The sequence below is a fragment of the Ceratotherium simum genome, chromosome 32, assembly GCF_057802395.1.
Source record: "Ceratotherium simum simum isolate JZ-2026a chromosome 32, ASM5780239v1, whole genome shotgun sequence".
NCBI classification, from domain to species: domain Eukaryota; kingdom Metazoa; phylum Chordata; class Mammalia; order Perissodactyla; family Rhinocerotidae; genus Ceratotherium; species Ceratotherium simum.
In genome coordinates, this window is record NC_141931.1 from 27,733,148 (window position 1) to 27,761,132 (window position 27,985).

Here is a 27,985-nt window from a genome sequence, read left to right on the forward strand (position 1 = left end):
CCCAAATATTTATTTCACCTATCTTCTCCTCTCTCATTCTCTTCATCTTTATGGATTTATACCTTTATTCTTCTATTATAATCTTAGTGGGATTTCTAGAGGGTGTACACAGTTGGACATGTTAAACTAGAAGTGTCCACTTAATCTAAGTTTTAATTTCTTCAATTAAAAAATGTGGAATATACCACCTACTATGGTAGCAACTATTACCATTATTTTTTATTTCAACTTGTATAATTATGAAGACCTCATTTTATTTACTTATGTACTTATCACAGACCTAATTACAAATCTTCAATAAATATGATTAATTTAAAAAGAATTAGCTTTTGGTACATATGTACTCAACCATTTATTCAAATACATAAAAAGTAAAATCTAATATAGATCTTCAATGATATGCTTTCAAAGCACCCTGTTCTTTTCTTTCAGAGTACTTATCAAGATTTATAATTACATATTCATAATTACTTCACTAATGTCTATTTCCCTAATAAACCAAGTCCTGTGAGGGCAGGAACCACGTCTGCTTCGTTTACTTCTGATTAACCAGCATCCAGCCCAATGCCTGGCACACAGTGGGTGTCTATTAAATATGTATTTTGTAACTGAATAAAAGAAGAAATAATACTTATGCTATTTAATCTGTTCCAAAGCTCAGAAAAAGGAATAAAGCCTCCCAATTCTTTTTTACAAAGCAGTCAAATGCTAATATTAAAATCTGACAAAGAAAATCATAAAAAAGGAAACTATAGACCTATCTCTTATGAATATTGATACTAAAATCCTAAAGTATATGCACTGGCAAAGAGAATCCATCAGGATATTCAAATAACAACAGAAATCAATTAGGATTCATTCTAGCAATATAAGAATTGGTTCAATAAATAGGAAATCCATAAATTTAACTAACCACATTTATAGGTCAAAGTAAAAGCATCACAGAGGGGCTACTGGGGTATGGGATGAGGTAGGAGAGCCACATGTCAGACAGTCAAAAGGAAGTTACTATATAATTCTTTCCCAACAGATGCCTTATAATACATAAATTTTGGTTGCTGCACAGTATTTTTTTATTCATGCTTTATTATTTTTGCCATACTTAATCTAAAAAACAAACTAAGATGCTCCCAAATAAAAGAACGCTGTTCATTTAACACAGAAGAATGTCCCACCATAAATTGTTTAGGGGAAAGAAAAGCAGATTACAAAAGAGAAGCATATGTATATATATATATAAAGTCTTAAAGAACATACAAACATACACTACAATCTAAACAACGATCATCTTCTGCACAACACTCATCAACAGCTGATATTTTTCTTGTTTGATTATCCTCCCACCACTAGATCATTAGTTTCACGAATACAGGGCATTTGTCCTTATCTATGCTGTATCCCCAGTGCCCAGAACAGTGCCTGGTACACAGTAAGGTTTCAGTAAACATTTATGTAATGAATGAATCAATTCTTTTTTCAGATCACTTCATTTCTCTACTTAAAACCTGTCAGTGGCTTCTCACTGCCCTCAGAACACAAGGTGCACTCCCTGCAGTGGCCATGTAAAATCTGGTCCCTGCTTATTTCCTACACCTCACCTTGATCTACCTTCCCCTCATTTACTATGTCCTAAGTTCCAGCTACACTGATCTTTCCGAGTCAAGCTCTGTCTTCTTTTCTGGCCTTTGCACGTGTTGTTATTTCTGACTAGAGTGCTCTTTCTCCTGTCCTGCCCATGACTTAGCTCTCTCTCTTCCGTTAGTGAAATCTAGAAGTTATTTCCTCAGATAAACCTTTTCTGATCACCTGACCAAAAGTATGTCTTTTCTTTAAAGCACTCATTACAACAAGCAATTATTTTATCAATTTACTTTTGTGGAGGGTCTATCTTCCCCTAGACTATAAGGTCCATAGAGGCAGATACTCTTTGTCTTGCTCACCAAAGTCCCCCAATGTCCAGCAGAGCTCCAAGTGCCACAGTAGATACTCAATACTTTACTAAATTATCCTTGGGTGGGTCAAGTACAGGCAAAAATAATTTGGGGGAAGTAAAGCTATCTTCATTTTGGAAAAACAGATCTCCCATAGCCCTAAGCAGCAAACAAGCTAGTTTTTTTAAATGAAGACAAGGTAGAGAAAAAAAAAGGAAACACAATTTCCCATAAGCCAAAACAATGATGAAGAGACCCACAAAACAAAGCGTCCCTACTATAAAACTGAAAATACTCTAGAATGAGAAATGTACAATTTTCATAAAAATTTTAAGAAATATAAAAATGTTTGCCATATACAAAAGTTTAAATGTTTTTTATGTCAAGATAATCATGCACAGATGGAATGAAAACCAAGGTACCCTTGCTACTATCTGAAGTGCAAAGTCCATTTGAAATCTCTGTCTTACATTTCAAAAGATGACCTAAAATACTGTAAGTCTACACACAGAGAAAAGCTGTAAGAAGTGATGCCATCTCTCCAGCAGGTCTCCAAGGGCTTCCTCACCTACCACACTCAGAATCCAACGAGTTAGAAACAAAGGCTCTCCGTAACCTTTAAGCACCGTACAACCGTGTGTGTCCTCACCTGTCACAGCGGCCCCACCAAAGCTTTACTCCCTAAAGCCCCCTGAAGGTAGGACACGTAGTGTGTCCCTTCTCCCACTCTCCTCTGCACCCAGCGGTCTGGCAGGCAGCTCGCCGGCCAAGTGGGGTGTCCCCGGCAGCAGCGGGGAGCTGGAGCTGGGGGTGCGGGGGCGACCCCTGCTCCTCACCTCATGGTCCGTGGGGGAGGGGGCTGTGCCTCTGTTCAGTCGGACCCGCCGCCCCCTCCCGCCAGCGATGGCCAGTGCGGTGGCCCGGGCGGCGCGGGGCGGAGCCTTTTAAAAGTCAACGAGGGCGGCTGACCGCGAGCCTGGCGCCCGGCCGCACACCCCGCAGACTCTCGTGGAGACTGGGGTAGGGGGGCCGTGGGAGCTGCAGTCTGGTCTGAGGGCTAGACAAGCAAGCAGAGTGCCTCTGCTCTATTTCTGACGTCACCCAATACCCCTACGTGGTTTTATTATTTTACAATGATGGGTCCAAGTTTCAGTTTCCTCGTAGGTCTTGCCCGCTGGTACCCAGTAACCATGCAGGATTGCAAATCCCAGACGTAATCCGAAATCCATGTCTTTTCACTACAGGGACCCCAAGTTATTCTAACTCATTGCCCCTATAAAGCTTTCTCATTACTGACTACGTAAACGCACTGGCTAGGGTTTCATGGGGCTTTGTCGTATAATTTACAAAATAAAAGGCCTACTGAATATGGTTTTGAATACTCCATATATCCCCAAGAGATGCTGATACCAGCACCTGGGGTCAGAATGGGGGTGCCTGTCCCTCCCACTAAGCCACCCAGCCCTAACAAAACTCACCAAAAATAAAACTGAATGGGAAGGAGGGAGGTGAAGTACTTGGCCTGACCTAAGGACATCTTGACTCTTGACTCATGTTTTGTAACCCAAGATATCCACGTGTATCTCCTGACTGTATCTGCATTTGCTGGAGGAAAACCTAGAAGGAGATCCTAGAGAATCATTACCACTACTGTGTTGTACATATAGCAAACATATAGGAAAATCTGAACTCAAAAAGCAAATTACTTAAACTCATAAAGAATCATATAGATTAATTATGTACTATTTAAAACAGCAAATTCACTTTGGGTATTTAGTATATCCAATGGAAGAGAAATTGCCTTTTTTTTTTTTTAAACATTTTTTTGGGGGATTATATCCATTGTGCAAAATGAGTTATACCTATGTACTATGACTCTTCACTTAACTGTGGCTTACTTACTTTTGGATTTAATATTCAATGTTTGAAGATTGTTTCAACATTCTCAAAATCCAATCTGACTGTAAAAAGTATTTTTGTATATCAAACACATGCTTATAATCTTACATCTATCAAATTTTATTTTCTTTCTTGCTACGCTGTATAAAAAGTCACCAGATTCTTTAGAGAACATACTTTCCATATTCAAGACTATGCACTTTTAATTAGAATCATTTCAAAGTTTATATGGTGACATTTTCAGACATCCCTATAAAGTAACTGACCTATGTTCTGGCTCCTCAACAAACTGAGTTTACTAATTTATGCATTAGCATTAAACTATCAGCCTGCAATGAAATGGCTGCATTGAACTCATTACTATATTTATTACAAGGATATTGTTAAGTAGTTTTGTCCTTCTTACAAGAAAATTCTAAGAATAAATTTCTATCAGGGACAATTACACTTTAAGACCTACTTTGCATTCTTTTGATTATTACATACGAAAAAAGAGAAAGTGATGCCTAATGCATGGCATAACAAAGATAATTTTTTTATTGCCACTATCCCTAGATATATCCCATCCCAGATTCCCAGGGCAAAGAACAGGCCTTCAATAAAGGCGGCTCACAGAGAAGCAGGGATAACCACAGGGTGAAGCAGGTGCTTCAACTGGTCAAATTAGGCCTCAGGAGTTGGGGTCTCGAATATTCTTTCTCCTAATGAGGGAGCAGGTGTACCCAAAGGTTCTAAACAGGGTCTATTCCACCATGCCAAGGAGGGTAGGGAGTCTTTACACAGAACATTAGCAAGGGATTTATTTCTCCAATTAAGTGTTATTAAAATCTTATTAAGGAAAAACAAAAAGTATGCTCAGACACATTTCTTATGATAAAAGTAGTAATTAAAACAAGAGAAGCCAAATTTAAAAACAAAATCAAAAGGCCAATTGAGCCAATCAATAGAAGAAAAAGCTGGTTGTTTTGGAATAGAACAATCTTTTAGCAAATATAATACAGAAAAAAAAAAATTAAACATCAGGGACAAAAAGGATAATATAACCACAAATATAGGAAAAAGGTTTCTAAAACTATAAATTCTCATACACAATTTATACCAATAAATTTGAAAAATATAAAAATATAATTTACCAACATTGGTCTAAATGGAAGAAACATATGAATAAACCAATTATGATGAAAAAACTGAAAGAGCAGTCATAGTCCTACTCCTTCTCCCAAAAGACCAGTTCCAGAGTTTTATTCAAGTTTTACTTTTCACTTAACAGATTATCAAAAATCCACAAGTTTGGCAATGCATTCTGTTGGGGAAGTTTGTGGGAAACAAAGTGAAAAGAAAAGCAAAAGACCAGAGGAAATATTTACTATTTAGGTTATAAAAGATTTATTTATACACTTAGATAGATCAATAGAATATAAAAATGGTAATTTGCAGTTCAAGAATTATGAATAGCCAACAAACATATTTCAAAACACCTCTAATTTACAGATTTAAGAAGACAAACAACTGCAAGCAAGATAAAGATACATTACATTGAAACAACAGAAAACTAAAGATGCAGAGAAAAATATTAAAGCAGACAGAGAAACAGGACTCAAGAGACTGACAGCTGACATCTCAATAGCAATAATGGAAACCAAAAGACAGAGGAATGATATCTTCAATGTGCTAAAAGAAAACAATTGCCAAACTAAACTGCTATATTCAGCAAATAAATGACAGTGACACAAAGACATTTTCAGGTGAACAAAAACTGAGAAAGTTCATCATCAACAGACCTTCAATAAAAGCTATTCCAAAGGATATACTTTAAGCAGGAAAAAAAAAAAAAAAAAGCCCTTGGATGGATGGTCTAAAAGATAAAAGAAGCAATGAATAATAGGGAAAGTAGTAATAATGTGGGAAATGTAAACAAGCACTGACTGTAAAACACAAAAAATAATTATAAACAGGTCCCCTTCTGTCAGGTGAGAATTTTAAAAAAACAATTAAAATACAAGATAACATAAGTCACGAAGAGGTTGAATGAAGTTAAACTTCTTGTATTGTCTAAGGGGAAGGTAAAGATATTGGTTATTTTTAGATTTTGAAAAGTCAAAGATGCATGATATCTCTAGGATAACTTAAAAAGAAAAAAGTATACAATTTCAAACTAGAATATGGGAAAAGTGGGATGATAAAAGATATTAAATCAATATTTTTAAAAATAACAAAAAAGGAGAGCAAAGAAATATAGAACAGCCAGGACAAACAGAAAGCATAAAATAAGAGCAATTGAAGTAAATATAAATAGGCTATATGGCCCAGCTAAAAGTTTAAAATTGCATTAAAAAATTCCAACAGATGATCTCTAAAAGAGACAGATCTAAAACATACAAGTACATATGAATCTACAGCTATCGCAAAATAGTTTAGTAAATGAGAAAAAAAATAAACACAAAAAGAAATAATTGATAGAAATAATCACAAAAGGATTCACTGAAAAGACTAACAACTGATAAACTACAGGCAAGATAAACTAACAGAAAGGGTGAGGGGGAAACAAGAACAGAAATATTCAATATCAAACAACAATAAACAAACACATAGGGACAGAGATTGGATTGGTGGTTACCAGAGGGGAAGAGGGGAGGGAGGAGGGTGAAAGGGATAATTCGGTACATGTGTGTGGTGATGGGTTGTAATTAGTATTTTGGGGGTGAACATGATGTAATCTATGCAGAAATAGAAGTATAATGATGTACACCTGAAATTTTTACAATGTTATAAACCAATGTTACTGCAATAAACAAAAAATTAAAAAAAAAAATTTCAATATCAGAAATGAAAAAAGGAGACAATTATACATGCTTCAGAATTAAAGATAGTAAAAGGACACTTTCAACAACTCTGTGCCAATAAATACTAAAAATTGAGACAAAATAGACAAAGTCCTAGAAAAATCTAACTTACCAAAACTGGCATAATTTTTTTAAAAAACCTGAGTAATCCTGTTATCACCAGTTAAAAATCTGCTACCAACAAAACTTCAGACCCAAGTGGATTCAATGGTAAATTCTACAACTGGTTATCCACATGAGAATAAAGTTAAATTATATCTATACTCCAAACTACACAAAACAATTCCAAGTATATAGACATGAAATGAAAATCTTTAAAAATTAAGAACTTCTGCTCATCAAAAACACCACAAAGATAGAGAAAAGGTATTTGCAACCCATTTAACTATCAAAAGATTCAGTACCCAGAGTATGTTAAGAAGTCCAACAACTCAACAGTCCAATAACCCAATAAAAAATAGAAAAATTGACAAGGGATATGTACAGTCAGTACAAAGAAAAAGGCGGGGGGGATGGCCTGCTGGCATAGTGGTTGGGTTCTCGCGCTCCAGCCCAGGGTTCGCCAGTTTAGAACCCGGGTGCGGACCTATGCACTGCTGATCAAGCCATGCTGTGGCACACTTCCCACATATAAAGTAGAGGAAGATAGGCGTGGATGTTAGCCCAGGGCCAATCTTTCTCAGCAAAAAGAGGAGGATTGGCAACAGATGTTAGCTCAGGGCTAATCTTCCTCACCAAAAAAAAAAAAAAAAAAAATCATCAAAAGAAAAGAAAAGAAAAAGCGGGGGAAGTCTTTTAAACATACAAAAAGACGCTCAAACTCAGTCATCATAAAATGTATATTTAAATAAACTCATACACTTTTCACTTATCAGGCTATCAAAATCTACAAGTTTAGCAATATATTTTGAGAGGGGAGGCTTTAGGAAAACGGTTACTTCAGTATACTGCAGGTAAGAGTGCAAAATCCCAAAGAAAAGCAGTTTAGCAATATTTATCAAAATTTCAAAAGCATTTATCTTTTGACCCAGTAATCACAGTTCTGGAAATTAATAATACAAAAATACCTGCTGACATATAAAATGACAACTCTACAAAGTTACTCCATGCACCACTGTTTTTAACAGCAAAAGACTAGAAACAATCAAATAGTCAGTCTATCTACTATAGACTAGTTAAATAAACTGGTACAGCCACACAATGGAAAACTGTTTTCCTATGCTGTAGAATGAGCATGCTGCCTACACACTGATTTGTGAGGATTTCCAGGATATACTGGCAAGTGGAGAAGAAAATGTAGCATAGCAGAAATTAGAGTAAGAAGGAGGAATAAAAAAAAATATACTGAGGAATGAGTTGGATAGGTACAGGGAAGAAAGATTCTTTTCAATGTATGCCTTTACATATTTCTTAATTGTTTAAATAAATGATTCTAGTAACTTTTTTTAGCAACAGAAAGAGTCTGTCAACTTGTATATATAACATGTTTTTAAAAAATCGTACAAATTAATGAGAAAACAAGCACCCAATAGAAAAAATGGGGAGAACATAAGGAAACATTACACAGAAGAAAACAGACCCTCAATTTCTTTTAAGTAATCAGAGTAATGCAGTTTAAAATCACAATAATATATCACTTTACTTCCACCAGACCGAAAGAAATTAAAAAGTTGGACAATGCCATATGTGGAGAGAATGGGGAGCAAAGAGGTTTCATTCACAATCGGTGGAGTATAAGTCAGAACCACCATCTGGGAAAAGTTAGATATTATCTAATGAAATTGAACATGTACATACCCTCCCAATGGATCCACCAATTCCACTACTAATATGCCCGAGCAAAAGTACTGTATATATGCACTTGGAGATGAACAAGAACGTTTATGGCAGCACTAATTATAATAGCTGAACATTGAAAATAACCAATATATTCATAAAGAATAACATGGATAAATATGTAATGTATTCTTGCAGTAAACCATTGTATTTCGGTGAAAATGAATGATTTACAGCGGTGGTTCTCAAAGTGGTGATGATGCTAATATACGTAATTTTTTGATATTATATAATGAAATGTGTCATCTTTTGGGAGATCTACATAATTCAGTGAACTAACATCTACATGACCAATGCATGGGTGAAAGATCCCTTCAAAACGCAAGATAATCCAACGAGTTTTAATGTCACAGAGTTTGAGAAGTTCATTGATATGGTTTCAAATTCTACACTGCAGCTAACTTTTAAGAAACCATTAGGTTTTGAACAGTATTGAAGAAAAATATAACTATTTTAAAAGGTTATTAAAATATTCCTCCCTTTTCTAAATACACAGCTAAGTGAGGCCAGATTTTCTTCATATACTTCAACCAAAACAATATATTGCAACAGATTGAATGCAGAAGCAGATACGAGGCCCTAGTCATTAAAGATATTTGCAAAAATGTAAAACAATGCCACTCTTGTCACTAATTTCTTTTGTTTTGGAAAATAGTTATTTTTCATTAAAAATATTATTTATGTTAAGATGTAATAGGTTTATTATTATTATTATTGGTAGAGGTACCAATACCAAAATATATTTACTGGCATATACAAATATACCAATAGATGCCATATCTAACATATTTAAAATTTTTTCAGTTTTAATATCTAATATGATATAATCCACGTAAACAAAAGATCTTTGGGATCCTCAATAGTTGTTTCTTTTTTTGTGAGGAAGATTAGCCCTGAGCTAATATCCGATGGCAGTCCTCCTCTTTTTGCTGAGGAAGATTGGCCCTGGGCTAACATCTGTGCCCATCTTCCTCTACTTTATAAGGGATGCCACCACAGCATGGCTTGATAAATGGTGCGTGGGTCTGCGCCTGGGATCCGAACCTGCAAATCCAGGGCCACCAAAGTGGAACGCGAGAACTTAACTGCTACACCACTGGGCCGGCACCCAGCTCAATGTTTTTAAAAGTGTAAAGGAGGGCCGGCCCTGTGGCTTGGTGGTTAAGTGCGCGCGCTGCAATGCTGGTGGCCCGGGTTCGGATCCCGGGTGCGCATTGAGGCACCACTTCTCCGTCCATCCTGAGGCCGAGTCCCACATATAGCAACTAGAAGGATGTGCAGCTATGACATACAACTATCTACTGGGGCTTTGGGGGGAAAAAATAAAATAAATAAAATCTTTAAAAGTGTAAAGGAGTCCTGAGACCAAAGTTTCTGTTACTAGACTCATCGCGGTGATCATTTCGTAACGCACATAGATGTCGAATCACTATGTTGTACACCTGAAACTAACATAATATTGTATGTCAATTATACTTCAACAACAACAAAAAAGTTTCTGAATTGCTAAATTATAAGCACATGCTTCTACACAGATGAATCTCAGAAACATAATGTTTAAAAAAAGTTAATTCACAGGACATACAGTATGATTCTATTTAAATAAAGTTCAAAACAGGTGAAAATAAACAATACACTGGTTAAGGATACAAATATAGGTGATAAAACTGTAAAGAAAGGCAAGGGAATAATTAACACAAAATTCAAGATGACCATGGTGCTGGGGGTGGGGATACTCTGCTTCTGGGGAGAGGCACACACCAAAGGCTTCTAAGGTATTTGCAATGTTCTATTAAGCTGGGTACACAGATACAAATTTTTTTTTCACAGTACATATAAATGGTATATTTCACAATAAAAATATTAATAGAAGAAACAAAGAGACATACCTATTCTCCTAGAAGGAAAAACTCAAAAGAATGTCTCTTCTCAAATTAATCTATAAATTCAATGCAATCACAAACAATATCCCAACAAGATTTTCTACAGCACTTGAAAAGATGGTTCTAAATTCCATCTGGAAGAAAAATGCAAAAGAAGAGCCCAAAGCTTTTTTCAAAAGAAAGTACCAAAATACATTATAAAGCTACAATAATTAAAACAGTGTGGTAATAGCTAACGGGATCAAAGAAGGGAGTTCAGAACCCAGTTAAAAAAAAAACAAAAAAAAAAACAAGCAAAGGATATGACCCGGCCAAAAACATTTAACTTTTTTATTACCCAAGGAAGGTAAAAATTAAAATGAAATGTTATTTTCAATTATTAGAAAATTAGTAAAATATTAAAGAAATACTGTTACCATCCAGTGCTGGCTAGCAGGGAAATAAAAACACACCTTTGAGAGAGTGAATATAAAAGGGTACAATCACTTGAGGGCCATTTAACAGCATTATTATGCAGCATTCTCATAAGGAATCGATTCTAGAAATACTATCATGAGCACATGAAGCATTGTTTAATAATAGCAAAAAAGATAATCACACAGCATTGTTAGTTACAGGGGAAAACTTGAAAATAACTTAAATGTCCATCAGAAGAGGAATGAAAGACTCATTTGATAAATAGATGCTATATCTATTTAATTATACTAAATAGATATCATACTGCATTTATTTAACAAACACTATGTCTCAGGCAAGTTTTTAGGCACTTGGTGGATTTTTATTTAAGCAAGTATGTTTGGATTACAGGAGATGCTCATGATACAGCTCTTTTTAAAGAGAACTGGTTACATTTGGGCAAATGTCCTGAAAACACAAGATTTCAAATACCATTCTTTGTTTTTCTTAAGTCAGTTGTGACAGACACTTTGTCACTTTTTACTTTTCTCCAGTCTGGGTTAGTTATTTACTGACGTACTGAACATATGATATAGAGGTATCCAATTCTTTAAGGTAGTTTTCGACAGAAGAGTATTCTTATACTATTAAGGAATCTCTGCTTTGTTATGAACCTGCTGACTAGACTTACTACCAATCTCAGACCCTATAATATTAAACATCACTCACACAGCCCATTCATCTGCTAATGTTCTTTCAAGGGAACACCGTGGGCCCTTAGATCACTAACGCTACTACAGTAACACCATACACTTGTACAACACTTACATTTAGAATATATTTTCATCAACTTCATCATCCTAACTTCACCTTACAGGGAGAACAAAGAAGGCTAAGACAGGTGTTATGTAAATTTTTGGATTTCAAACAGGTGGTGATTAAATGAAACCTGAGGATTTTCAAAGTTATCTCCCTCAAATTTTGAGGTTAATCTGCCAGGTTCTCCCACACAACGCTGCCTGGTGCCACCTTCAGACAAACTGCTGGCTCCCATGGACCGACCTATTACCACCCTCCTTACGCACTAGTGAGGTTTCCTGCTAAATGACCCTCCCAATGCACAGACCTCTTCCTTTTACACTTACTTAAAAAAGGAAAGGTCACGCACTGCCATGAAGTCCCCCCAGAAAGAAACTTGAGGTGCAGATTCACGAAGAACCCTTAGACAATTATTCACTAGCCAGTCCAAACCAAATGGGCAAGACTTCAACTAAGTATTTCTTACAACGTCCACGAAGATGAAGCTGTCCTCTGACGGGCAACTCAAAGGCAATGCCTAAGCCGTTCTAGACTGTCTGCCTCAAAAAGGGGAAAAACGAATTCGGAAGACCTATACGAGCTTGTAAAATGCTAACTTCCTCGAAAAGAGTCAAGATCGATAAGTTAGCAAAATTGAGAATGGCCACCGGCGTGAAAAGTGGCCATTCTCAAAAAAGCAGCAAAGAAGGTGAAAAGCGGCAAAGCCAACATGATGCTGAAAACCACCGAGCTCTCCCACCCCGGTCACCCCAGAGCAGGGCAAACGGGCCAGGACGCGTTAGTCACTCATCATCCAAGAAAAGCATGCAAAATCAATCGCAATTTTATAATTTCTTAAGATTACAACAGCGAAGCCCCCAACAGCCACGACCCGAGCCCCAGCAGCCACGCCGTGCACCCGGCCTCGCCTCCTGCCCTCCTTCCGTCCAGGTGTCACAAGGCTCCACACACCGAGGCGCCCGCCCCGGGAGGTGTTACCTGTCCTTCGCGCCGCCGCCGCCCCCGAGGACCTGAGATTCCTGTTCGATTTCTTCCCCATGCTTTCAGATGTCCGCTCCCCCGGACATGCGCTTCCTTTCTCTCGGTCCCTCGTGGCCAAATGTGACAGAGCGATTGTCGGACCCCGTTAAGAAGCCGCCGTCTCCGCCTCCTTCCCAGCTACGGGGCCCCGAGTCGCCGTTTTCCGCGACTCCCCTCCTCCCGGGTTTCCAATGGGCGCGCTCCGCCGCCCCTTTCCACAGCTCGTCAGAGGCGCGCTGGACGCTCCACGTCGCAGCCCGTCCTTCCTCTCCGCCCTTGTGCCAGCGCGCGCGGAGGGCGGCCCCGAGGCGCCCGCGAAGGACGCGGGCCCGGCGTCCAGGCTCCGAGCCCGCAGGCCCCGCCGCGCTCCTCAGACAAGCGTCGTCCCTTCTTCACAGGGTCAGAGAAAAGAAGGGACCCCGAGACGCCCCGCGGCCTGAGGGAACATGTCGCCTCAGTGACGCGGGCTGGAAACCGGAAGTAAAACCCCGGGGCCTCAGGAAGAGAAGAAGGGAAAAAAAAAAGAGAAAGTGAAAACTGAACTGTGGCGGTCCCGTAGGAGGCAGGAGCCAATCGCTGAGGGGAAGCCGACGCGCAGGCGCGGGCTGCAGCCGGCGTCCACGCGGCACTCACCTCTCCCCTCTGCGCAGGCGCGATGCCGCAGGGCACCCCGCGATTGGAGGACGGAGTAGGCGCGCGCGATGGCCCAGCGTGGGGTGGAGTGGGGCGGGGCCGGGCCTCTCGCGGTGCTGACGCGTCGCCGGATGCGGAAGGCACGCACCGGAAGACGCGGGAGACGCTGCCCTGTCGATTGTGCGCGTGCTGTGGGGTTTTCCTCGCGCTGTGGTCGAGTGTCCGCCTCTCGTGTCTCACTCCGAAGCTGCCGCTTGTTTTGTCTCTCCCAAAAGCGACATTTACTGAATCTCGTCCTTGTAATTTAATAAATGTTAAATCCATGTAGCATTTGTTTGCATGCTAGTTCTCTAATAAAACACCTGTAGAAGTTAATAATCTATGCAGAGAGAGCTAAAGGACCACAGATAGCATTAATTCTACGTGATGGGAATAGAACGATTTATTCATTCAATAGCACCTTTTACTCTTTACTATGGACAGGTGCTGAATTAAGCACTAGGATTACAGTCGTGAACAAGCTAGACAGGGATGCTGCACAAAAATGGAAACTATTCTACAGGTGGATGACTAACAAGCACACCACCACTACCACCACAACAAAAAATAGACTTTCGTTTAACAATACTGTGAAAACAGCTAGAAAAGCTGGAGGATGTGGTTGGAAGCTGAAGGCCAGGGGCAGAAGAGGCCGAGTTATAAGGTCTCACTGAATAAGGGACATCTGAGGTCAAATCTCAACGTAAAAACAGACCAAATCAACCCTTGGAAGATGTGGAGGAAGAGCTTTCCAAGCAGAAGGCAAAGCAAGTGCAAAGGCCCTAGAAGTGAAATTAAGCGTGTTCTTGAGCTAAAGAAGGTTGGCTGTAGAAATATTACAAATATTTAAAAGTACAATCATGCATTGCTTTACAATGGGGATACAGTTTGAGAAATGCGTTGTTAGGCGATTTCATCATGCAAACGTCATAAAGTGTACTTACACAGACCTAGATGGTATAGCCTGCACAACTAGGCTATATGGTTCTAATCTTATGGAAACCATTGTTGTATATGCAGTCAGTTGTTGACGGAAATGTCATTATGTGGCGCACTAAGTAGTCAACTGTACAGGCATGCCTTGGAGATATTGCAGGTTTGGTTCCAGACCACACAAATAAAGCAAATGTCACAATGAAATGAGTCACACAAACTTTTTGGTTTCCCAATGCGTATAAAAGTCACATTTACGCTATACTGTAGTCTATTAAGTGTGCAATAGCATTATGTCTAAAAAAACAATTACATACCTTAATTAAAAAACACATCATTGCTAAAAAATGCTAACCATCATCTGAGCTCTCAGTGAGTCAAAATCTTTTTTGCTGGGGGAGGGTCTTGCCTCAATGTTGATGGAGGCTGACTGATCAGAGTGGTGGTTGCTGAAATTTGGAGTGGCTGTGGCAATTTCTTAAAGTAAGACGAAAATGAAGTCTGCTGCATCAGTTGAGTTGTTCTTTCACGAACGATTCCTCCGTAGCATGCAACGCTGTTTGACAGCATTTTACCTGCAGTAGAACTTCTTTCAAAACTGGGGTCAATCCTCTCAAATCCTGCCACTGCTGTATCAACTATGTTTATGTCATATTCTAAATCTTTTGTTGTCCTTTCAACAATCTTCGCTGCATCTTCACCAAGAGAATATTCTATCTCAAAAAACCACTTTCTTTGCCATTGATAAGAAGCAACTCCTCATCTGTTAAAGTTTTATCACGAGATTGCAGCAATTCAGTCACATCTTCGGGCACCATTTCTAATTCTAGTTCTCTTGTTATTTCCACCACATCTGCAGTTCTTCCTCCACTGAAATCTTGAACCCCTCAAACTCATCCATGAGGGTTGGAATCAACGTCTTCCAAACTCCTGTTAAGTTGATGTTTTCTCTTCCCATGAATGTTCTTAACGGCATCTAGAATGGGTGAATTCTTTCCAGAAGGTTTTCAATTTACTTTGCCCAGATCCATCAAAAGAATTACTATCCAAGGAAGCTATAGCCTTATGAAATGTATTTCTTAAACAATAAGACTTGCAAGCCAAAATTACTCCTTGATCCATGGGCTGCAGAATGAATCTTCTGTTAGCAGGTGTGAAAACAACATTAATCTCATTGTACATCTCTTTCAGAGCTCTTGGGTGACCAGGTGTATTGTCAATGAGCACTAATATTTAGAAAGGAATCTTTATTCTGAGTAGTAGGTATCAACAGTGGGCTTAAAATATTCAGTAAGCCATGTTGTAAATAAATGAACTGTCATCCAGGTGTTGTTGTTCCATTTAGATAGCACAGGCAGAGTAGATTTAGCATAATTCTTAAGGATCCTAGGATTTTTGGAATAGTAAATGAGCATTGGATTCAGCTTAAAGTTGCCAGATGCATTAGCCCCTAATGAAAGTCAGCCTGTCCTTTGAAGCTTTGAAGCCAGGTATTGACTTCTCCTCTCTAGCTATGAAAGTCCTAGATGGCATCTTCTTCCAATAGAAGGTTGTTTCATCTACATTGAAAGTATATTGTTTAGTGTAGCCATCTTCATTAATTATCTTAGCTAGATCTTCTAGATAACTTGCTGCAGCTTCTAGATCAGCACTTGCTGCTTCACTTTGTACTTTTATGTTATGGAGATGGTTTGTTTCTTTAAACTTCATGAACCAACCCCTGCTAGCTTCAAACTTTTCTTCCATAGCTTCCTCCCCTCTCTGAGCCTTCACAGAATTGAAGCAAGTTAGGGCCTTGCTCTGGATTAGCTTTTGGCTTAAGGGAATGTTGTGGCTGGTTTCATCTTCTATCCAGACCACTAAAACTTTCTCCATATCACCAATAAGGCTGTTTCACTTTCTTATCATTGGTGTGTTCACTGCAGTAAGCTCTTTTAATTTCCTTCAAGAACTTTTCCTTTGCATTCACAACTGGGCTAACTGGCACAAGAGGCGTAGCTTTCAGCCTATCTTGATTTTCGACATGCCTTCCTCACTAAGTTTAATCATTTCTAGCTTTTGGCTTTTAGTGAGAGACATGTGACTCTTCCTTTCGCGTGAACACTTGGAGGCCATTGTAGGGTTATTAATTGGTCTAATTTCAATATTGTTGTGTCTCAAGGAAAAGGGAGGCCTGAGGAGAGGGAGGGTGACAGAGAATGGCCAGTCATTGGAGCAGTCAGAACACACACACAACGTTTATCAACTAAATTTGCTGTATTATGTGGGCACAGTTCATGATGCCCCAAAACAGTTACAATGGTAACATCAAAGATCACTGATCACAGATCACCATAACAAATATTATAATGAACAAGTTTGAAATATTGTGAGAATTACCCAAACGTGACACAGAGACATGAAGTGAGCAAATGCTGTTGGAAAAATGGCACCAATAGACTTGCTTGACACGGGTTGCCATAAACTTTTAATTTGTAAAAAACGTAATGTCTACGAAGTGCAATAAAGTGAAGCGCAAGGTATGCTTGTACACAAAACCAGATTGTACAACTCCCTGATTTACCACACAGCAAATATTCATGAAACCACCAATCTGGTCAAGAAATAGAACATTGCCAAAACCCTAGAAGCTCCCTGTTGTGCCAACTCCCAATCAATACCCATCCTCTCTCCCTACCATCAAACCTAACCATTAGTCTACCTTCCATGGCAATCTCTTCCTTACCTTTCTTAATAGATTTGCTGCCTAAACATGCATCCTTAAACTTTATCATTTAGTTTTGCTTGTGGTTTGAACTTTATATAAATTGAATGATTTTGTGCCTGGTTTCTTTGGAGTAACATTGTTTATGAGACTTATGATTTGGTGTGCACTTTTTTTTCATTTTCATTGCTATATAGGTAGACATGAATGTGGCACATTTTCTTTATCCATTGTACTGTTGATAGACATTCAAATTGTTTCCAGTTCTTGGCTATTATGAATAATGCTGCTTGAGCATTACTATTTATGTCTCTTGGTGCACATATGCGTTATTTCTGTTGGGTGTATACCATGCTGGACATGATAATTTGGATTTTTGTTTCAACAAATGTTTATTCTCTTCCTTCTTCCCTGTTGGCCATGTTTACTTCTCTATTTCATTAATATTGTTCTTGGTTATGTGAATTCTTTTGGCTGATAGAATAGTAGTAGACATGGTATAAGCAGGAGTCTTAAATGTGCTCGTGTAGTTTAATTTAGTTCTTGAGCTCAGTTGATGCACATGAAGAGACCGTGTCTCATGTAGCCCTTGCCCCTTCAGCCTGGGCCCTCAGAACATATATGGAGCAGATATGAATCTAAGTCGCAGCCCAAACCCACCTTAGGTTAGTAGAACCTTAGACATCCTGAAGGTTGATGAGTATGAAAATTAATGCTGTTGTCATAAGCCTCTGAGTTTGGGGTGGTTTATTATGCAGCATTATTGTGGCAATAAAGAAGCCATATGTTCAACCTTAATAGATATTGCCAAACATTTTGCAAATTGGTTTCACAATGTACCAAGTTACATTTCCACAAGCAATGTCTGGGAATTCTAGTTGATCTACATCTTTGTCAACACCTTTCAGTTTTAGCTACTCTGGAGGAAGTGCTGTGGTTTGAATTTGCATTGCCTCCAACTTTGTTGTTTTCCAAATATGTTTTTGCTATTCTAAGTCTTTTGAATTTCTGTATAAGTTGTAGTATCAGCTTATCATTTTCTACCTAAAAACAAAAAACAAAACAAAAAAAAAAACAGCTGCTAAGATTTTGTTTGGGATTGTGTTGAATATATAGATCAATTTAGGGATAATTAACATCTTAATATTCTATCTTCAAATTCATGAACACGATATCTCTTTCTATTTATTTAGGTCTTTTAAAGTTTCTCTGAGCAATATTTATAGTTTTCAGTATACAAGTCTTGTGCACATTTTGCTATATTTATCTTTTTATATTTTTGATGGTATTTAAAAATTTAATTTACAATGGTGTGTTGCTGATATATAGAAATAGAATTGTTTTTTCCATATTAACCTTATATCCTGCAACTTGCTAAACTCACTTAGGATCTAACAGCTATTTGTGTGTGTATTCTTTAAGATTTTCTAAGATGAACATGGTGACTGCAAATAAAAATACTTTTCTTTGTTTCCAATCTGTATTTTTTTCCTTATTGCATTGTTTCAGGCCTCTAATGCAATGATGAATATAAGAGGTGACAACAAACATCTTTATCTTATCACTAACCTTAGGGGAAATACATTCAGTTTTTCACCATTAAGTATAAGGTTACCTTTGGTGTTTTGTGTCCTTTTTTTAGGTTGAGGCTTTTCTTTTTTATTCCTAGTTTTTGAGAGCTTTTATCATAAATGACTGTGGAATTTTGTCTGCATCTATTGAGAGGACTATATAGTTTTTATTTTTTAGTCTACTAATGGTGAATTACATTAACTGATTTTCAAATATTAAGCCAAGCTTGAGTTCCTGGAATAAGCCTAATTTGATTAGGATACCTTATCCTTTTTATATATTACTGGACATAAATTTCTGATATTTTATTAAGGATTTTGTCATTTATGTTCATGAAGGATATTGGTCTATAGTTTACTTTTCTTGTAATATCTTAGTTTTGGTATCAGGGTAATTCTAACCTAACAGAATGAGTTGGTAAGTAATCCCTTCTCTTTTCATTTCCAAAGTACTTTGACTAAAATTGGTGGTATTTCTTTCAAAAATGTTTAGTAGAATTAACCAGTGAAGTCATCAGGGCCTGTATTTTATTTATAGGAATGTTTTTAACTACAAATTTTGTTTCTTTAATAGATACAGAGTTATTAATAATACTTATTTCAGAGGAAGAGAGCTCTACCAATACCACAGTTATACTAGGGTGATTGTGGGAATACCTAAAGATGTGCCTCCCTGAGAAGCAACAACAGAAGCTTAACACTATGTGTATGAGGAAACAGATATCACTAAAATAATCCAGTCACTAAACAAATAAACAAGCCAATAACAATAACAAGCCCCAAAGTGGGCAGGCAGACAGTACACAGAATTGGGGCAATTTATCTAAAATGGCCAGCTTCCAACCAAAAATTATGAGGCATGCAAAGAAACAGGAAAGTATGACCCATACACTGAGAAAAAAGCAAATAAGAGAAACTCCTGTGAAAGCAACTAATGTTGGATTTAACAGAGAAAGACTTCAAAGTTGTCATTATAAATATGTTCAACAAACTAAAGGAAAGTGTGATAAAAGCAGTAAAAAAAAGATATGATAGCAATGTCACATCAAATAGAGAATATCAATAAAGAGCCAAATGAAAGTGTAGAGTTGAAAAGTACAATAATTGCAATAGAAAACACTGGAGGGGCTCAACAATAGATTTGAACTGGAAGAAGGAAGAATTAGCAAACTTGAAGATATACCAATAGAGATTATGCAAGCTGAAGGAACAGAGAGAAAAAGATTGAAGAAAAATGAACAGAACCTTGGTGAAATGTGAGACAACATTAAGAACACCAGTACATGTGTAACAGGAATACCAGGAGAAAAGAGAAAAGGGAGAAGAAAAAATATTTGAAGAAATAATGGTTGAAAACTCCCCAAATTTATTTTATTTTATTTATTATTTTTCCCCCCAAAGCCCCAGTAGATAGTTGTATGTCATAGCTGCACAGCCTTCCAGCCGCTGTATGCGGGACGCGGCCTCAGCATGGCCGGAGAAGCGGTGCGTCGGTGCGCACCCAGGATCCGAACCCGGGCTGCCAGCAGCAGAGCGTGCGCACCCAACCACCAAGCCACGGGGCCGGCCCCCCAATTTAATGAAAAACAATAATATACACATCCAGGAAGCTCAATGAACTCCAAGTGGGATAAATTCAAAGACATTCTCAAATAGACACTTCATAGTAAAAATGCTGAAAGTCAATGACAAGGACAAAATCTTGAAAGCAGCAACAGAAAAATAACTTGTCAGGTACAAGAGAAACCCAATAAGATTAACAGCTGACTTCTCAGCGGAAACAATGTAATCTAGAAGGCAGTGGGATGACATATTCAAAGTGCTCAAAGGAAAAAAACTGTCAACCAAAGATCCTATATCCAGCAAACATATCTTTCAAAAATTAAGGTGAATAAAAGACTGTCCCAGATAAAAACTGAAAGAATTTGTCACCAGCAGATCTGCCTCACAAGAAATACTAAAGAAGTCCTTCAGGTTGAAACCAAGTGACCCCAGATGGTAATCTGAATCTACATGAAAAAACGAAGAACACGGGTAAAGTTAATTATGTATTGATAAAAAAGAGTATAAATGCACATTTTTCTCCTTTCTTCTCATAACTGATTTAAAAAGCCATGAAATAATATGTATATAATGTAATATTGGACTTATATAGAAATTTAATATATGTATAATATATTCTCTAATAAAACCACAAAGGAGGTAGGTGGCAACAAAGCTGCATTTGGCTAAGGAAAAGACAACAAATGGTAAAGTAATAATTATAATAATTGTTGGGTTTGTAATATTAATAGATGTAACATGTATAACAATAATACCACAAAAGGAAATAAAAAGGATTAGAGCTATATAGGTGTAGCATTTTTATATATCATTGGAATTAAGCTAGTATAAATCTGAAGTTGATTCTGATAATTTAAGATGTATATGGCAAACTTTATAGTAACCCCTAAAAAAAACAAATAAAATTAAAGAAATGAAAATGCTGTAATAGAAAATACTTGCTTAATGCAAATAAGCAGTAAAGGAGGAATAGAAGAACAAATAAGACATGACACATATAGAAAAAAAATAAAATGGCAGACATAAATCTAATTATATCAATAATAACATTAAATGTGAATGGATTAAACAATCCAATCAAAAGGCAGAGATCAGCAGAATGGATTAAAAAAATGATCCAACTATACCCTGTCTGCAGGAGACACACTTTAGATTTAAAGATATAAATACATTGAAAGTAAAAGGATGGAAAAAGATATGTCACACAGATAGCATTCATAAGAAAGCTGAAATGACTATACAAATATAAGAAAAAATAAACTTCAAAACAAAAAAAGATGTTACTAGAGATAAAGAGGGAAATTTTATAATAATAAAAGGGTCAATCCATAGGGAAGATACAACAATTATAAATAGACATGCACCTAATAACAGAACTCCAAAACACATGAAGAAAAAAATGCAGAAGTAAATGAAGAAATACACAATTAAACAATACAAGTTGGAGACTTTGATATTCCACTTTCAATAATGAATAGGATAACTAAATAGAAGATCAACAAGTAAATAGAAGACTTAAACAACACTATAAACCAACTAGTCATAACAGACCTCTATAGAACTCTCCACTCAACAACAGAATATACATTCTTCTCCAGTGCACATGTTAACATTCTACAGAATAGACTATATACTGGCTCATAAAATAAACCTCAATAAATTTATTGTGTTTCTCTGAGCACAATGGAAAAAATTAGCAATCAATAGAAAAAATTAGGAAACTTATAAATATGTGGAAATTAACACACTCCTAAGAAACCAATAGGTCCAAGAATAAATCAAAAGGGAATTAAAAAACAAACTTTGAGTTGAGTAAAAATTAAGACACTACACCCCTGAACCTATGGGATGCAGCTAAAGAAATGCTTAGAGAAAAATTTATATCTGTAAATGCCTATATTAAGAAATAACAAAGATTTCTAACCAATAATCTAACCTCCCACCTTAAGAAACTGCTGAAAGAAGAGCAAACTAAACCTAAAACAAGCCATAAGATAGAAATAATAAAGCTTAGCACAGAAATTAAGAAAACAGAGAATAGGATAACACCAGAGGAAAAAATCAATGAAATCAAAAGTTGGTTCTTTGAAAATATTGACAAACCTTTAGTGAGATTGACCAAGAAAAAAAGAGAAGACTCAAATTACTAGAACCAGAAGTGAAAGAGGGAGCATTATTATGAACCTTACAGAAATAAAAAAGGTTATAAGGGAGTATTATAAACAGCTGTATGCCAACAAATTAGGTAAATTAGATGAAATAGATGAATACCTAGAAATACTGAAAAGCTACTGAAAACTGACTCAAAGAAGTAAACAATCTGAATGGAGCTCTAATAAGTAAAGAGATTGAATTAGTAATTAAAAACACACAAAACTACCTACACAGAAAATCCCAGACACAGAGGCCTTCACCGTTGAATTCTACCAAACATTTAAAGAAGAATTATTACCAATTCTTCCCAAACTTTTCCAGAAAATAGAAGGGAGTGGGGGCATTTCCCAACTCATTTTGCGTGGCCAGTATTATCCTGATACCAAAAAAACGGACAAAACTACCACAAGAGAGGAAAACTACAGACCAACATCTCTTATGAATATGAATGCAAAAATTCTCAACAAAATCCTAGCAAACCGCATCCAGTAACACATAAAAAGAATTGTACACTATGAACAAGTGGGATTTATCCCAGAATACAAGGTTGATTTAATATCAAAAAATCAGTTAATATAATTGCGATATTGTGATTTATAAGAAATATATATATTTTCCCATTCAGATGACTGAAATACATTTCTCAAATATATTTGGTCTTTGTTCCTATTTCTGGCTCACAGCTCCCCAAACCCTTAGAATTTCCCAGGTGTTGAGAGTGATAAAGTTGTCTCTTGTTTATGTTAATGAAGGTGACTTTTGGACCCCACTGAAGAGTGGGGGCTGGTTGTCAGGAGAACCGGCCATGTGATCAGAGGATTGGAACTGTCAGTCCCATTCCCTGATTTTCAGGGAGGAGAGGGGGTCTTGAGGTTGAATCAATTGCCAATGGCTAATGTCTTAGTCAATCATGACTACATAATGAAGCCTCCATAAAAACATAGAAGGACAGCTCTCCTTTTTGGACAGCTTCCACATTGCAGAACCAGAATGCTTCCACTTGCCACTGTGCCAGACCCCAAGCTCCATGAGGACAGAAGCTCCTTTGTTTGGAACATCGACCTATGTATCTCTTCATCTGACCGTTGATTCCTTTATATCCTTTAATATCCTTTGTAATATATCAGTAACTAGTGAGTAAATGGGTGTTCTTGAGTTCTGTGAGCCGTTCTGCCAAATTAATCAAACCCAAGGAGGGAGTTGTTGGAACCTCTGACTTATAGCCAGTTGGTCAGAAGTACAGGCCACAACCTGGGACTTGTGATTGGCATCTGAAGTGGGGAGTGGTCTTGTGGAACTGAACGCTTTACCTATGGAATCTGATTCTATCTCCAGGTAGATAGCGTCAGAATTGAGTTGAATTCACCCTGCTGGTGTCCGAGAATTGCTTGTTGGTGTGGGGAAGCCTCCACACACACATGTTGGAATTGGGTCCAAGCGCTCACTGTAGTAATAAATCATATCAATAGACCAAAAAACAAAAGTCGTATGATCCTCTCAATAGACATAGAGAAAGCATTTGACAAAATCCAACACCCTTTCCTGGTAAAAGACACTCAGCAAACTAGGAATAGAAGGGATCTTCCGCAACTTGATAAACAGCATCTACAAAAGATCCATTCTAACATCATACTCAGAGGCTTTTTTTAAAAATGGACAGAACAGATTTTATTCAGTCCAGTAAGAAATTTAAGAAATGAGTTTGATAGTTTTGCTCAGTGAAATGTGCTAACATTGGTTCTAGTAGAATCTTTTTATTTCATAAAGTATTTCAATGCGAATTATACCAGGGACAAAGTCAAAACTTCCATCAGCGCAGGCTGATTAATCATTTGCATAATTTATCCACATTTGACATTGTAAAGAGCAAAAGAAAGTTAAAGAACTAATCTGAAAGTGATGTGTTTAATTTCAAAAGTTCCTGATTCCACACGTAGAGACCTTGATAATACTGTTTTTTTCTTTTTAAAAAAGACAATAAGATTATTGGATGTGTTTACCCTGAGATAGGAACAAGACAAGGCTGTCTGCTCCCATTACTTCAATTTAACATGGTACTCGAGGTTCTAGGTAAGGCAATTATGAAAGAAAAAGAAATAAAAGACACCTAGATTAGAAAGGAAGAAGTAATACTATCTGTATTTTCAGATAATATGATCTTATACATAAAAACAATCCTAAGGAATCCAGTAAAAAACTACTAGATGTATAGGGCCTGCCCAGTGGTGTAGTGAAATTTGTATGCTCCGCTTCACGGCCCGGGGTTCACAGGTTCAGATCCCGAGTGTGGACCTATGCAGCACTTATCAAGTCATGCTGTGGCAGGCGTCCCACACAAAAAATAGAGGGATATGGGCACAGCTGTTAGCTCAGGGCCAATCTTCCTCAGGAAAAAGAGGAGGATTGGCAACAGATGTTAGCTCAGGGCTAATCTTCCTCAGTAAAAGAAAAACAAAACAAAACAAAAACAAACTACTAGATGTAATAAATGAATTCAACAAGATTGCAAGATACAAGATATGTATACAAAAATGAATTGTATTTCTTTATGCTTGTATGAGCAATCCGAAAATAAAACTGAGAAAACAATTCCATTTACGATAGCATCCAAATAGAATATTTAGGAGTAAATGTAACAAAACAAGTGCAAAACTTGTACTCTGGAAACCACAAAATATTGTTGAAAGAAATCTAAATAAATAGGAAAACATCCCATCTTCATGGATCAGAAGACTTAGCACTGTTAAGATGACAATACTCCCCAAACTGATCCACAGATTACACACAATCTCTGTCATATTCCCAGATAACTTCTTTGTAGAAATTGACAAGTTGATTCTAAAATTCGTATGGAATTTCAAGGGACCCAGAATAGCCAATAAACAATCTCAAAAAAGAAGAACAAAGTAGGGGGACTCAGGCTTCTTGATTTCAAAACTTACTACAAAGCAATGATAATCAAGACACTGCAGTACTGGCACAAGGGTAGATATACAGATCAATGGAATAGAGTTGGTAGTGCAGAAATAAACCCGTATATATATGGTCAACTGATTGTCAACAAATGGTGCTGGGACAACTGGATAGCCACATGCAAAGGAATGAAGTTGTACCCTTACCTCATACCATATACAAAAATTAACTCAAAGTGCATCAAAACCCAACATAAAAACAAAACTACAAACTCTTAGAAGAAAACATAAGAGTAAAGCTTCACGACCTTGGATTTGGGAAAGGATTCTTAGATATGAGACCAGAAGCATGAGCAACAAAAGAAAAATTGATAAATTGCACTTCCTCAACATTAAAAACTTTTGTGCTTCAAAGGACACCATCAAGTACAAATCAAAATCATCCAAATCAAAAAGACAATGAGATACCACTTTATATCTACTAGGACAACTAGAATTAAAAAAGTCAGACAATAACAAGCTTTGGTGAAGACATGGAGAAATCTAAACCTTCTTGTACTGTTAGTTGGGATGTAAAATGGTGCAGCCACTTTGGAAATTAGTCTTACAGTATCTCAAATGATTAAACATGGACCTACTATATGACCCAGAAATTCCACTCCTAGTCATATACCCAAAGGAAAGGAAAATACATATTCACACAAAAACTTGTACACAAATGTTTACGGTAGCATTATTCATAATAGCCAAAAAGTAGAAACAACCCAAATGTCCATCAACTGATGAATGTATAAACAAAATGTGGTACATTGAAACAATGGAATACTGTTCAGTCATAAAAAGGAATAAAGTTGGATACATGCTACAACATGGATAAACCTTAAATACATTATGCTAAGTGGAGGAATTCAGTCACAAAAGACTGCATATTATGTGATTCCGTTTATATGAAACTCCAGAGTAGCAAAATCTATAGAGACAGAAAGTAGATTCATGGCTGCTAAGGAGTGGGAGGCAGGATGGGAAATAGGGACCTAATAGCTAAAGGGTAGAGGTTTGTTTTTTGGAGGTGATGAAAATTTTCTAAAATGACTGTGGTGATGGTTGCACATATCTGTGAATATACTAAAAACCATTGATATGTACACTGTAAGTGGGTGAATTTATGGTATTTGAATTATTTCCCAATAAAACAAATAATAATATCTATTTCTTCTTGAATAAACTTTGGATATTTGTGTCATTAAAGGAATTTGTCCACATCATCTATGTTGTCAAATTTTTTGGTATAAAGTTGTGTACAATATTTCCTTATTATCTTTTTAATATCTGTATAATCTGTAGCAATACCCCTCTCTCATTCCTGATATTGGTAATTTGTGTCTTCTCTCTTTTTCTCCTCCTAATCCATCTGGCAAGATGTTTATCAATTTTATTGATCTTCCCAAAGAATCAGCGGTTGGTTTCATTGATTTTCTGTATTGTTTTTATTTTCTCTCTCATTTATTTTTGTACTTCTCTTTATTATTTTCTCCCTTCTATTTGTTGTTTCTGATTTACCCTTCTTTTTGAAGTTTGTTAAGGTAGAAATTTATAACATCGATTTGAGAACTTTCTTCTTTTCTAATGAAAGCCTTTAACCCTATAAATTTCCCCGAAATGCTGCTTTAGCTGCATTTCATTTATTTTTAATATGTTGTGTTTTATTTTCATTCAGTTCAAAGGATGTTATAATAGACTTTTTGGTTTCTTCTTTGATCCAAGGACTATTAAAATTATGTTATTTAATTTTCAAATATTTGGGGATTTTCCAGATCTGCTCTTGATTTTTTTATTTAATTCAGATTTGGTTAGGGAATGCACTTTTTATGACTTCAATCTTAGTAAATTTAATAAGTTGTTTTATGGCTTGAAATATGGTCTATCATAATAAATGTTTTGTGTGTACTTGAAAAGAATGTGTACTTTTCTGCTATTCAGCTGAGTATTCTATAAATGTTAATTAGGTCAAGTTGGTTGATATGGTTGTTCAACTATTCTATATCATTACTGGTTTCTGTCTATTTTGGTAATCTATCAATTACTAAGAAGACTGCTGAAAGCTCCAACTATGATTGTAGGTTTGACTATTTGTCCTTTCTGTTGTATTAATTTTTCTTAATGTACTTTGAAGCTTTGTTATTAGGTACATACAAAATTAAGATCCCTATATCATTCTGAAATATCACTGTATTTCTGGTAACATTTCTTGTTCTGAGGTCTACTTTATCTGTTATAATATAGCCTCTCCAGCTTCTTTTGATTAACATGTACATGGTATATATATCTTTTCATCTTTTTACTTTTAGTCTATCCATACAATTATATTGAAAGTGGATTTCTTTTAGAGAGCATATAGTTAAGTCCTTTTTTTTTAAAATTAATCTGTCAATTTCAAATTCTAATTGGAATATTTGTACCATTTATATTTAGTGTAATTATTCATATGGTTGGGTTTAAATTTTCTATATTGCTAATTGCTTTCTCTTCATCCTATTTTTGATTCCTTTTTTTTTTCTTCCCTCCTTTGATTGAGTATTTTAAAGAAACTATATTATCTCCACTACTAGCTCACTAGCTATGCCTCTCTGTTTTATTTCTTTAGTGGATACTTTACCATTTACAATAAATATCTTTAACTTGTTACAGTCAAATTTCAAATTATATTATACCACTTCACATATAATATAAGAACCTTAAGTATACTTTCATTTCCTTCTTTTTGGATTTTGTGCTATTATTGTTTTACATTTTTCTTCCCATCTCTTCTGAACCCCACAATACATTGCTAGTATTTTAGCTCTAAAAAG

General features: G+C 36.6%; 1 protein-coding gene across 2 annotated transcripts in view; it reads right to left on the reverse strand.

Annotated features, from left to right (window-relative positions):
* The window catches only part of TASOR2 (transcription activation suppressor family member 2), an 81,095-nt gene extending 67,932 nt beyond the window's left edge, over positions 1-13,163 (reverse strand). The window contains exon 1 of one of the 2 annotated variants that reach the window (XM_087420863.1): positions 12,586-13,163. In XM_087420863.1, the coding sequence (XP_087276989.1) occupies positions 12,586-12,646 (61 nt within the window). In that variant the 5' untranslated portion in view covers positions 12,647-13,163. The remainder of the gene's footprint in view (positions 1-12,585) is intronic. The other variant, XM_087420864.1, reaches the window with a different exon arrangement.
* Between the last annotated feature and the right edge of the window lie 14,822 nt (positions 13,164-27,985).